At 44.9% G+C, this 13949-nt stretch overlaps 1 protein-coding gene across 1 annotated transcript in view; it reads left to right on the top strand.

Annotated features, from left to right (window-relative positions):
• The window catches only part of STAB1 (stabilin 1), a 357595-nt gene that overhangs the window by 48272 nt on the left and 295374 nt on the right, over nucleotides 1–13949 (top strand). Inside the window, exons 6-8 of the mRNA XM_040361004.1 lie at nucleotides 1404–1499; nucleotides 1594–1710; nucleotides 8897–9201. Coding sequence (XP_040216938.1) covers nucleotides 1404–1499; nucleotides 1594–1710; nucleotides 8897–9201 — 518 coding nt within the window. The remainder of the gene's footprint in view (nucleotides 1–1403; nucleotides 1500–1593; nucleotides 1711–8896; nucleotides 9202–13949) is intronic.

Here is a 13949-nt window from a genome sequence, read left to right as displayed (position 1 = left end):
TTTCCCCTTCCTCCCCCCTCTCTCCCTCCTCCCCCCATTCCATCGTTCCCTCACCCCCCCTTTCTCCTTCCTCTCTTGGTTCCCCTTTTCTTTCTCTTTTTTTATTTCCCTCCACTCTTCCCTTTTCTTTATTCCCTTGTCATTTTTTATTTTCTCCCCCACCCCATCCTTGTGGTGCACTATAACACTACAGTATATATATACAACATCCAGATATATGGTATCGTCCTTCCTCATATGTAGGTGTTTCCTTTTTGGGATTCTGGAGAAGTTCCCTACGAGCTCCCCAGGCTACTTGCCACCACTTTCTGATGTAATACTATACAGATAATGTTGCGATAGATACTTTTTAGGATATAATGATTTATACCATGAAATATCATTTCCCCCCTATAAGGAATGTCGCAATGAATGTAGACAATATATGTACACTTTTTCTGATAACAAAAGATGATGCTGTGTGTAAGAAAATTAGTTTGTGATTTTGGTACATGAAACATTGATTGTCATGTCTTGTGCATGTTGTTACAGTATTTGACAGGCCCTAACAAAGCAGGTCATTCCGCGAAACACGTTGGCTAAAAGGTGCACAAAACCGGATCTTGAATGCAGGATTACATCACCCTGCACAAGCAGTTTAACTTGTTTTTATGGAATGAACCCCTTTATTTTAAGAATTGTATAATGTTCTAAATAAAGCCATGTACAAATTATTTTATATAATATATATAACGTGTTGGCTCAGTGGTTATTAACCCAACAAATTAAATGAAAAGTCCCAAACCTTACTCAGATTTCTATAATTGTCTCTCAAGAGATGGTATTTCCTTAGGGTGTGTATTGATTCACACTCTACCCTTACACACAATACGTTTAGGGCTAAATTAAAGTAAACCTATTGCTTTTCTCTGCATGACAAAGCAATTTTAACATGCACGTCTCCTTTAACTAAATGGGGTATTCTGGTTTCCTCCCTTACTCCAGACAGGCTGGTAGGGTAATGTCTAAATTGGCCCAAGTATGTGTATATATGCATATGACATAGGCACTTTTGATTGTGAACTCCTTGAGGGCAGGGACTAATGTGAATGTACAATATGTAAAGCACTGCATTGTCACCACTGTATAAACGCCTGTAATAAATAAATAAAACCAGACATTACCAGGTACAATAATTCAGAGCAACCAATCAGAATGAATTTTACTTGAATTCACTTGAGTCTGTTCAAAATGGATTCTGATTTATTGCTAGGAGTACTTTACACTTTGTTCTATATATTGTTTTACTGAAAAAGCTTTAGAGTTGAGTATAGTAAACCTTTGTATATCGATATGCCAAGTGTACTTAAACTAACTTAAGTGTAATGCAAGTATGACCTTTTTTTTTCTTTTTTTTTTTTTAGCTTGCCAATGTAAACACGGGATTTGTAAAAATGGAATTACTGGAGATGGAAGCTGTATCTGTGAAGCGGGTTACATGGGTTCAACATGTGAGCTAGGTAAACAGGTCTTTTGTGTTGGACAGGCTCTATAATAAATTACTTGTATTGACTGTTGTCCTTTTGTTCACGTTTGTGCTTTGTCTTCTCTCAGAATCCTTATCCTGCAATGCACTGAAATGTGGAGCAAAAACACGCTGTGTACCGTCAAATGGAGGCCTTAAATGTGAATGTATGCCAGGCTACAGCAAACAAGACGGTGTCTGCAAACGTGAGTGCTTGGCATCTAGTTTCTTAAATGTTCTTAAAAAAAAACAACATGAATTCTTGTATAGGTAAGCCATAAGGCCAGGGCTCAAAATGTCAAGTCCTGAGCTACTAGCCAGGCCTCAAGGGTTACTCACCACCAGTTTCCCCACCCAGCCCACCCCGTCCCTAATTCTGCCTCTAAACATGCCCTCATAAATCTCATGAAATGACCCTTTAATGTTTTATGCAGAATGAAGTTATAAACATAAATATTAAGAACAACAACAACAACTTTATCCATGCCCACCAATGCAGGCTGCCTGTGCCCACCAATGCAGGCTGCCTGTGCTTACCAATGCAGCCTTTTGCCCACCATTCAGCCTACCTGTGCAGGGGAGTAGAGGAACAGGAGAGCCACCTAGGTGATCAGAGCGCAGCGCAGGGAATACAACAGCTTTCATTTCAATTGCCGTGTTCCCACCCGCTCAACGTCATATACATATAACGTCACCGAGATTGGACGGTGATCTGTCTATCAAAGCCCCAGGACCAGGAGGCTGGGCTATATCTGACAGCGAGCAGCGGGGAACACAGCAATGTGACATAAAAGCTGTTATCATTGTGTTCCCTCTGCTGCGCTTTGATTATCCGGGTGGCTCTCTCTCTCTCCCTCTCTGCGTTCGCTGGGAAAAGGACTCCCATTCCACCCAGGCTGTTGGCGGTGCGCGCCCCCCCCCCCCCACTCACAGGCAGCCCTTCCTCGCCCCCCCGCTCCCAGGCAGCCCTTCCTCACCAGCCCTCAAAATCCACTCGCAAAATGCGAGCAGGCTAGTGGAATTTTTGAGGGCTGATAAGGCTTACCTATAGGTAGTGTAAATATCTCCTAAAACATGCACCGTTTAGGAGATATTTCGTGTACATGCAGCCAGTGACATCACTGGCGCATGCGCTCTGAAGGAACAGCCACCCCATCCCGTGAACGGTGGCTCCTGCGAGCATTGGGGAGTGATGTCATTGTGACTCTGACTAGTCAAGGATTCGGAGTCCATGAAACCAGAAGCAAGACTGGTGAAGATAATGCCTGCATACTAGCACATTATGCCTTTACCTTGCAGGTACAAAAAAAAAATATTCAGCGGTTTACAACCCCTTTAATTTCTCTTTTATAGATAGTTTACTTTAAATATGATTGCATATGAGCTGCAGGTGTTTGTTTTGTTATATAGCACCCCGATATGCACGTGCACATCTGTAGGTAGCAATAAGACAAGAAGTGAGAAGTTATATTTAGAATAGGGACAATAATAGCAATAAGACCTAATAGAGGTCATAACATTTAATGACTCTTGCCAAAATCGAACAAAAATGTTTTGGTTGGATTTGGGCTTTAAAGAGGAGCTTCAGCCAGGTTTCCACAAATTAAAAGTTAGGAGTTGCAAAAACTGTAGCTGCTCAATTTTAATAAACACACACTCGCCTTTCCAGGGATTCAGCGATATACTCACCCAGGCCAGTTCTTCACCGGTCTTCGGGTTCCCAGCAATGGCATGTTAACTCTGGAAAGCCGGCTATGACTCCTTGCGGCTTCACAGCTGGCGCCATGCTGCGCCTTTGTGAATGGACCCGCAGCCTCCTGGGCCCTGTGATGTGTCCAAGAAGGTTGCCGGGAGTGAACTTCTGCTCTGATTGCCTAGGCAGGGGGAGCAGAAGTGAGAATGGGAACCTCACAAAAAAATATACTGTATATACTTGAAATATGGCAGTGGAGGAGGGAGAGGCAAAACAAAAGCAGAACGTTTACTTTTGGGTAAAGTTCCGCTTTTAAAAAGCTGCTCCCCTGCTTGCTGGAGAGGAGTCCTGTGCCCTAAATCATGGTTGCATTTATTAGTATAGGGAAACAGCAAATGGATGCAGGTATGTTTAATACCCTATCTCATGCTACCCATAGAGGGCTGCAGCTGGGGGGGGGGGGGGAAATTCACATTCCCATATATCTATATTCTCTTTTGCTCAGTATGGTGCAGCAAAGACAGGCTAGTTACAATTCATTGTTGAAGAGCATGTGTCATTTCCACCTAAGTGGACGTGCAGCTGAACCCAAAGTTTTACCTAGTGCAATATTCAACTTTTTTTTTAAGCACTTTCAGCAGTTGATTTATTAACTTGGGGCCCCTTTTACATGGGCTTTTCCCACTCCATTCAGCAGGGGATCTGTGAGCTGACCCCCCTGCTGAACCAGAGCTGAATGCGACGGATGTCAGTGTTTTTTGCATGTGTGCTTGTTGAGTTTGTGTCCAAATTTAAGCAGAGGACAGGGTAGAGCCATGATGGCTGTATGGGCAGCCAGATGTAAACAAATACATATTCATTTACACATCAGGCTACCTTAAATATCGATCACGTTTAGGTCCGGAAAAAAAGAAAAATGTGCAGTACTTAATTTTTTTAGCAGCCCTTGCACCTTTTTTTTAGAAACGAGGCCGCAGGGAAACAGCATGGTCTTTTTGACTAAGCGTTTACCCTGTGGTTCCGGCACCTGCGACCGCGCTGCGAGCTGAGATGCGTTTAGGTGCCATTCAGAATGTCCCGCAAGAGCAGTGCAATTTAGCTGCAGGTGCGCTAATCTATGCGAAACCCGCAGCTAAAACGCACAACATGCACTTATGCTCAGAAGCAAGTTATGAGATGGGAGCGCTCGTTCTGGTAAAACTACTGTTCAAATAGAGTAAGCACATTCATCACACTGTAACAGACAGAAAAGTGCGAATCGACTTTTACTAACACGGAATCCGCTAAAGCAGCCCAAAAGCAAATGGAGCTTCCCCTTTATAGTGCCGTCGTACGTGTTGTACGTCACCGCGCTTTGCTAGATCATTTTTTTAAACGATGGTGTATAGGCAAGGCCATTTTAATGAGGAAGTTGGGAAAACGTTGTTTTTTGGACATGCTGAAAAACAAAGTTTTTTTCATGCTGAAAAATGATCGTGTGTACGCGGCATTATGCCGTGTACACACGATCATTTTTCAGGTTGTAAAAAACAACGTTTTTTAGGCTCTAGAAAAAACAATGGGCCAAATCCTCAAAATCGTAGCCTAACTTAATTTTTCCCATTTAAGTTACACTGGCGGGAAATTTCTACCTAAGTGCCCGATCCACAAAGCACTTACCTAGAAATTTCACGCAGTGTAACCTAAATTCTCCCGGCGCAAGGCGGTCCTGTTATCCAGGGGGCGATGACAATTTAAATGAGGCGCGCTCCCGCGCCGGCCGTACTGCGCATGCTCTTGACGTCATTTTCCCGACGTGCATCACGCGAAATTACGTTACGCCGGGCTTTGTGGATTGCGACGGGACAATAAAGTTGCGACGGGTTAAAAAAAAGATACGGCGAAAAAAAAAAAATCAAATTTAAAAAAAAATTGCGGCGATCGGAAAAAAGGTCTGTTTTTACAAGGTGTAAACAGTTTACACCTTGTAAAAGCATCCCTAATTTTACGCATGCAAACGTAAACTTACGGAGAAAAAACAAAGCTGAAAAGCTTTGTGGATCTCCGTAAGTCCTCATTTGCATACGCAAAGCGGCATTTCGACGCAAAATGCCCCCAGCGGCGGATGCGGTACTGCATCCTAAGATCCGACAGTGTAAGTCTCTTACAGATGTCGGATCTTCTGCCTATCTTTGGAAAACTGCTTCTGAGGATCAGTTCCAAAGATAGGCACAGGGATACGCAGGCGGAACAGCAGATCCGCCTGCGTATCCCTTTTGAGGATTTGGCCCAATGTTTTTTTCAACTTCATCATTAAAACGACCTTGCCTACACACCATCGTTTAAAAAAAATGCTCTAGCAAAGCGAGGTGACGTACAACACGTACGACGGCACTATAAAGGGGAAGTTCGATTCGGATGACGCCACCCTTTGGGCTGCTTTAGCTGATTTTGTGTTAGTAAAAGACGATTTGCGCTTTTCTGTCTGTTACAGCGTGATGAATGTGCTTACTCCATTACGAACAGAAGTTTTACCAGAACGAGCGCCCCTGTCTCATAACTTGCTTATGAGCATGCGCGGGTTTTTCACGTCGCTAAAGCCCACTCACGATATGTTTTTACAACCCGAAAAAACAACAACATTTAAAACGTCGTGAAAAAATAGAGCATGTTCCAAAAAAAATTGGACCGTTTTTCAGAACCCAAAAAATGCTCTGAAGCCCACACACGATCGTTTTAAATTACATTTTTAATGAACTTCGTTTTTTACAACCCGAAAAATTATCGTGTGTACGCGGCATTAGGAGCCAGCAGCTTTGAAAGTTGTAAACTGCAAGTGCTGAAGTAAGAATTTTAACAAATAGTTTACGGAGGGGTGTTTATTTTATTTTGCTCAATGTGTTAAGCTAAAAAATGTGTAAGCAGGTTAAAATGCATATAGTTAGTTTCTTGCAGCCGGCCCAAGCTGAAGAAAGGGCATTTTTGGACTTGTTACCAGGCTTTTTGATTTTGGAGGGCCCACCTGTGATATATAAAGAGGACCAAACATCGAACAGAGTTGTAGTAGTAGTCGCCCCACAGAGAGTGCTGTAAAGTTCCGCCGCTAAGCCAGGGAGCAGATGTGAAGATACCCAAAGACACAGACAAAATCCAAGTCATGGACAGTGCCTATATGGACTCTCCCCTCACGGTCACAAACACTGCGAGATAAATACTACTTTAAGGCCTCGTACACTGGACATTTTTGCAGCTGCTTCTAGGGGTGACAGTCGTTTTCTTTTTTCCTGCCTGTAAACTCCCATGCATGTTTGCCTATGTGTCCAGCATTTAGTAGCAGGGGCTTTTAGAGGCAGGAAAAAAAACATTGCCAGTGCGTCCAGTAGCGTTTTGACAGACAAAATGCTTGACGCTTGTAAACTCATGCTAGCGTGCGTTAACATTAGGGGCATTTAGCACTTGAGTGCTAGTTTCAATTGCTAGAATACAGTTTTGATTCTGGCCAATGAAATTAATTAACGCCCAAACACTTGATGCCTGTAAACATGCCTAAATGCGTCACACACTTTTACAACTATCGGGCAATTTTTCAGCCAAAACTATGCTTCCAGGAAGAAAGACTTTTAGGTAGAGTTTGCGAAATGTCCTCTGTGCATGAGAACTTGAGCTCAAAAGGCATATATAAAAGACACAAATTAATGCAGCCCTGGAATCATGAATATGTACATCAATAAATTATATTTTTTAATTTGCAAGCAGTATACATAGCTAAATTTGATTTGGTCTCAGCCTCTTGTGTTCCGTGCAGAGTTGAGAGAGAGAGCGTGTTAGAAAGGATAGGAGGAGACAGCAGAGTGACCGAGAGAGAGTTCATCCATCTGCTGTTTCTCTTTTAACTGTCCAATCATAGGATGGGGTTGAGGAGGAGACCTGTTAATGCTCCTAAACCGAAGCATAAAAAAATTACTAATCATGTCCTGCCGGGACAGGACTGTGCTTTGTTACAGAGATGTGTACATTTCAGGACTGGATAGACAGAAATTCAATTATTGTGGCAGGTTAAACAACTTTCATATATGCATTGTATCTGTGTATTTAGCTGTTTGCCTAGAGTTCAGATTTAACAATAAAAGCAAACAGTCTTATTAAAGTGTGTGTCCATCGTGTGCTTGTGTAGCTGTTGGACAGTTAAAGGGGTTGTAAAGGTTTGTGTTTTTTCACCTTAATGCATCCTATGCATTAAGGTGAAAAAACACCTGGCAATTACAGGCTCCCCAGCCCCCCCCCCCCCCATTTACTTACCTGAGCCAGTTCACCTGCTCGGCGCATCCCTGGCTTCCTTTTCTCCACGGAGTCCTGGCGTTGATTGGATAGATTGATAGCAGCGCAGCCATTGGCTCCTGCTGCTGTCAATCAAATCCAATGATGCGGTTGTCGGGGACAAGGCAGAGTCATACACTCGGCATCTATGGACGCCGAGTGTATGAGATGGGAGCGCGCCCGTAAGGTAACCCCCTCGTCAGAGTGCTTCCCAGAGAGGGTTCTCTAATGCAGAAAGGAGCCGCGAGAGCCACCGTGGGACCCCAGAAGAGGATGATCGGGGCCACTCTGTGCAAAACGAACTGTACAGTGTAAGTTTGACATGTTTTGTTATTTAAAAAAAAAACTGAACCTTTACAATCACTTTAAGCCCAGTAAACACTATAAGAAAATCAGACTATTTTTTGTTTTTTCTCAATGTTTCACATCAAGTCGAAACCGAGGATTGTACTAATTGTATGAAAATTCTCAAACAACAAAGGCTATTTTTTTTTTTGTTTGACTTTCTGTTTATTATTTATGATCATGTGCAGTCTTTCATATTCGATTTTTCCCATATACGAAATCAGCACACATTAAAAAAAAATAGTTCTGTTCACGTACGATAAAAATTTGGAAATTTTTGTTTGGAAAATCTGAAACAGATGTCGATAGTTGTGTACATACTATACAAAAATCGATCGTTCCTCGTACAGAATTTTTCTTGCGATTTTCTCATTGTGTGTACCCCACTTAAAGTGGTTGTATAGTATTTTTTTTTTACTTTTACCTACAGGTTAGCCTATAATAAGGCTTACCTGTAGGTAAAAAGAATATCTCCTAAACCTGTACGGTTTAGGAGATATTCCAATTGCAATGAGCCGTTGACTTCAGCGGCACATGCGCATCAGGGATTCTCGTCTGAAAGCCCGGCAGACGCGTGGTGGCCACCTGTAAGCCCGGGGGCCCCATAATCTTCTATTGCCCCATGAGTTGTCAGTCCACCCCTGCTTCCTGGGGTTCAGCTTTGACAATTAATATAGTTTCAAACGCAATTTGTATTGTTTTAAAATTGGAAGCTTAATATAACAGCTGGTAATCCACAAGGGTCCTTGTTCAAGCACTTTCTTCTATAGTCATCACTGTCTCCCACGTGTGCATTGTCCCCTTGTCATTTGGACACCTATGGAGACCTCAAGTTACTATTTCAGCGCACATTACATAGACATGTTCCACTGGTGTCAGGAAACCTATTCTGAGAAATGCCATGAATCCTTTGCTGCAATATATTCATGTAGCTAGGAATAGGAATTAGAAACACTGAGATCCAGCAGTGAATAAAATAAATGTGAAAGCAAGCATTTTATCACAACATATCCTGTTATTTATGTTATACCAATGTTAGAAATTTTGACGAATTACAGTACGGACTTCTATCTACATTGAGTTTAGCTACACTTTAATTTATGTTTATTTGTTTTTTTTACTTTTGGTGTATATTGTATATTTTGACACATGTTTTAATTTTACAGCCCATGACCCCTGTAAGCCCTCACCCTGCAGTAAATTTGCAAAATGCGATGTACAGGGGCCACGCCAGTACACATGTACATGTAAATCTGACTACTATGGGGACGGAAAGATATGCTTGCCCTTTAATCCATGTACAGTTGACAATGGAGGATGCTTAGAGAATACTACTAAATGTGTATATCGAAGTCCAGGAAAAGTAAGCAACACTAATCTAATGACACTGAATTTTCTAATGCAGAAAGCGGTAACCTTTTTTTGTTTAATGAACCTGTTGACATTAAAGCAAATCAACAAGCAAGGCCTGCACATTTAGCGTGGCCCCTCTCCTTGTCAAAGTGCTGCATTAAAAGTAAAAATAAATTCCCGTGGGGGGAGACCCAGTTAATATACACAATACTTTTTCTTCAGATGCCATAGTAGAAAAGTGACATCAGCATCCTGCCAGCATGATCCCGGGAATACTGAGTACTCCAGATCTTGCAAGAAGATGCTGTAGCACAGGATCATCTTCTCGCAGGATTCAAGCTATTCAATGTTTTCATGGGATTTTGCCAGAATGATGAAATCGCCCTTATTGCAGGCAGAAGCCGGGAAGAAGGAATTGAATTACTGTATTTATTGGTATATAACACTCACTTTTTTACCCTAAAAATAGAGGGTAAACCGTGCCTGCATGTTATATGCAGGGGGGCTGTGGAAAGTTTTTTTCCCCTGAAACTTCTCTCTTAAAGTTAGGGTGCGTGTTATATGCCTGTGTGTGTTATACACCGATAAATACAGTATATTGCTTTTTTTTTAAGTTGGTTGCATCAGTTGAACAAGGGGAGGGAGGCACACTAAATAAGTGGGCCCTTGTGTTTAGATGCAAGATCAACTTTAACATATTAACTATTCTTTTCTTTATCGTACATCACGGGACACAGAGCAGCATAGCCATTACATATGGGTTATATAGTGCACCTTCAGGTGATGGACACTGGCACTCTCCGACAGGAAGTTCCCTCCCTATATAACCCCCACCCATAGTGGGAGTACCTCAGTTTTTTCGCCAGTGTCTTAGGTGTTGGTGCACATTGAAGAGCTCTGCCTATAGTTGTCCTCTGGACCAGGGCAAGCCGACCGGATCCGTCCAAGGTGCTTCATAGCCAAAGTGGACGGTACCCGGGCCCCCAGGTCCTGGAGGGGGTTTTGCCTATAACGCTTCTCCTTTGTGAGAGCTGGACTCTGGGTTCCAGGACTGGTTTCCTGCAACCAAGTAATTCCTGTTGCCAGCAGTGCTATATAGGTCCAGGAGTGTGGTGTTCCTAATCTGGACCCCGGTACCTGAAGGTCTATGACGATACCCACGTTTTAGGGGGAAGATTGGGCCTCTTGCAATGGCAATACCCTGCGGCGTGGAGAAGGTAAGAGGGGGCCTGCGGAACTTGGTTTGTCAGCAGGCCCCCACAGGGGACTCTGGGTTTAGCCCACTTTATGCCTCTGTGCATGGGCGCCTCATTCCACAAAGTCTGAGTGACAGGATGGTTCTATGTACCCATTAATGCTTCCCCTGGCTGGTTCTGGTAGACGGCTGCATGACCATAAGGTTTACCAAAAGAGATAGCTGCTATTGCGCTAGGGGGGGTCACCTTTTGTAGCATGGAGGTCTTACCATCCGCGCAGCTACATGTGTTCCCCCGTAAACCTGTTCGGGTGTCTCTCCCCTGCAGCTCCACGTGTGTCTCTGCTCCTCCAGCAGCGTCCGGAACGGGCGCGCGCGCGGTGTAAATAGGCGCGGCGAAGCTGCGTGAGGAGGCGGAGTTTCGGGGCGGTCCCTCTTCCTGCTCTGAGAGCCTATATTAGGCTGGCAGTCGATCTGGGTCGCCATGGGACACGGAGCAGCGGCGCTGTTAGCTGCTCGAGAGCAGTACCTTGCGAAGGGAGAGTGACACCCGGTGGTGATTTTGGTGAAGTACACTTTTCTATAAGAGCCTGCGGCTCGATTCTTGTTTAAAGGCCGGTGTACTTGCAGCAGTCTGAGCCTTGCTACCCACGGCTCTATCCCAGATCAGCATAAAAGGTGGCTTTACTTAGCTCATTTAGTGTGAGTTACAAGCCCTTGGGGCATTGTATTGTCCATCTTCATTAGGTTATGGGAAGTTTAATTATTTAACAGCACCCTAACCTATTAATTTTTTGACACTTTTTTTTTTTTTTTTTTCAAGAGGTGTTTTTTGTCTCTGCTGATTAAGACAGTCAGTTGTGTTTAGCGGAGTACCTTGGGTTTGTATAGATGGCTCCTAAGGGCGCGGGAAGCACCAAAAATGCTAAAGCTACAAAAAAGCAGAAGGGTTCCCCATCGGGTTCGGAGGATCTTGGCCAGGCCTCTGCAGTGCCTTCCTCCCCGGACAGACCAGAGGTCGTTAGCCCAGTTGAGCCATTGGGGTTGCTAGGTGCTACGGCTGGCCCTACCCAACCAACTCCCTCCTTTGTTACGGAGGAGATGTTAGCCGCCACCTTAGGTGGATTTGAGCGAAGGATGACTGCTTTATTAACCGCCTCATTACCCGGGAAGAAACGGACTAGGTCCCCTTCCCCTAGGGTTGACTCTCCAGATGAGGAGGTCCTTTCCCAAGAAGAAATTGATTTCTTGGCGGAGCAGGGGGATGACCCCCTGGAACAGGGTTCGGAGGAATCCACAATAGAGGAACCGTTCTCAGCCTCTCAGGCAGAGAGACTATGGATCCAGTCCCTAGCGGACATGGTACGGACGGCATTTAAATTACCCCTGCCTGAACCTCAGGCTACCGTATCCTCCCTTGGTTCCTTAAAAGCTCCCCAATCCAATGCGGTTTTTCCGGTCCATCCCTTACTGAGGGACCTAATCTTTCAGGATTGGGCCAAACCAGATAGGATTTTTCTTCCTCCTAAGAGGTTTTCAGTTTTATATCCTTTAGAAGAAGGTTTTTCTAAAAAATGGACTGTCCCTACTGTGGACGCAGCCATTTCATGTGTCAATAAGTCCTTGATGTGTCCGGTAGACAACATTCACATGTTTAAGGATCCTGTCGATAAAAGGCTTGAAACTCTGCTAAAATCTTCCTTTGCCACCGCAGGTGCTGTAGTGCAACCAGCGGTAGCCGCCATTGGAGTATGCCAGGCATTGAAGGACCAGGCCAAACAGGTTCTAAGAGACCTTCCGGCACAACAGGCACAGTACTTGGCTGATCTGCCTAGGGCATTATGCTTTGCCGTAGATGCCATTAAGGATTCCATCCAGCAAGCTTCTCGGTTATCCTTATTTCTGGTTCACATGAGAAGACTTTTATGGCTAAAAAATTGGTCGGCAGAGACTCCCTGTAAGAAACTCTTAACTGGGTTTTCGTTCCAGGGGGAGAGGTTGTTTGGAGATGATCTGGATAAGTATATTCAGAAGATTTCCAGTGGCAAGAGCACTCTCTTGCCTGTTAAAAAGAGGTTTCGAGGGCCAACCTTTAAGCGCCCAAACTCTCCAGGTCCAGGTCCCTCACCCTCCAGGCAGTATCGACGGCCTGCTGGCCGTTCACCCGCAAACAGACCGCAAGGGCAAGCTTCAGGTAACAAGAAGCCGTGGTTTCGCAAACCACTTAAGGCTGCCCCTAAAGCGAATCTGTGAAGGGACGCCCCCACTCTCTCGGGTGGGGGGAAGACTCCGCTTTTTCTCGGAGCTTTGGGAGGCCAGAATCTCCGACGAATGGGTTCTGTCCTCAGTGGCTCAGGGGTACAAGCTGGAGTTTTTGGGGTTTCCCCCTCCTCACTTCCAGGAGTCCAGGCTCCCAAGCGATCCAAAGAAAGGGGTCTCGCTTCTAGCAGCCCTAGATCGCCTCTTAAATCAACGAGTGATTATGGAAGTACCATCTCAGGAGCGCGGACAAGGATTTTATTCAAATTTATTTATAGTCCCAAAGCCCAACGGCGATGTAAGACCAATATTGGATTTAAAAACCCTGAACCGTTATTTAAGGGTTCGCTCCTTCCGTATGGAGTCCATTCGTTCAGTGATGGCCGCCCTACAGGGAAAAGAATTTCTCGCATCCATCGACATCAAGGATGCATACCTGCACGTGCCAATCTACCCCGGCCATTTCAAGTACCTCCGGTTTGCCTTAGGCCATCGGCATTTTCAATTCATGGCCTTGCCCTTCGGGCTAGCCACGGCTCCCCGGGTCTTCACCAAAATTTTGGCCCCGGTGTTGGCCAACCTAAGATCCCAGGGGATCCTGGTTATGGCTTATCTAGACGATCTACTAGTCGTCGATCTTTCAGCAGCCAGCCTAAAGCAGGCAGTTTGCTTAGTGGTAAATTATCTAGAATCCCTGGGTTGGGTTCTAAATCAGGACAAGTCGGCCTTGCAGCCCACAAGAAGGTTGGAGTATCTTGGGTTAATTCTAGATACTATGCAGCAGAAGGTCTTTCTTCCCCAGTCCAAGGTGGATTCTATAAAGGAATTGATCCAGGTGGTTCTAAGCAGCGCAAGGCCAACAGTTCGCCTGTGTATGCGCCTCTTGGGCAAGCTAGTGGCCACCTTCGAGGCAGTGCCCTACGCCCAAATCCACTCTCGAAAATTGCAGAAAGCAATTCTCGCAGCTTGGGACAAGAGAATCCAGGCCCTGGATCTTCCCATATCCCTGTCCCAGGCAGCTCGTCAGAGTCTGTGCTGGTGGCTGGTCCCACAAAACCTTTTGAGGGGAAGGTCGTTACAGTCCGACAACGCCACGGCTGTGGCCTACATAAACCACCAGGGCGGCACCAGGAGTCAAGCAGCCCAGAAGGAGGTGGACCGGATCTTTGCTTGGGCAGAGTCCCATGTTCCCTGCATCTCAGCAGTGTTTATCCCCGGGGTGGACAATTGGCAGGCGGATTTCCTCAGCCGCCATCAGATGTCTCCGGGAGAATGGTCCCTCCATCCCGAAGTATTTCAGGCCA

Source organism: Rana temporaria, chromosome 7, assembly GCF_905171775.1.
Source record: "Rana temporaria chromosome 7, aRanTem1.1, whole genome shotgun sequence".
Lineage (NCBI taxonomy): Eukaryota > Metazoa > Chordata > Amphibia > Anura > Ranidae > Rana > Rana temporaria.
Note: the sequence above shows the minus strand (reverse complement) of the source record. Positions and strands in the feature narration are given on the sequence as shown.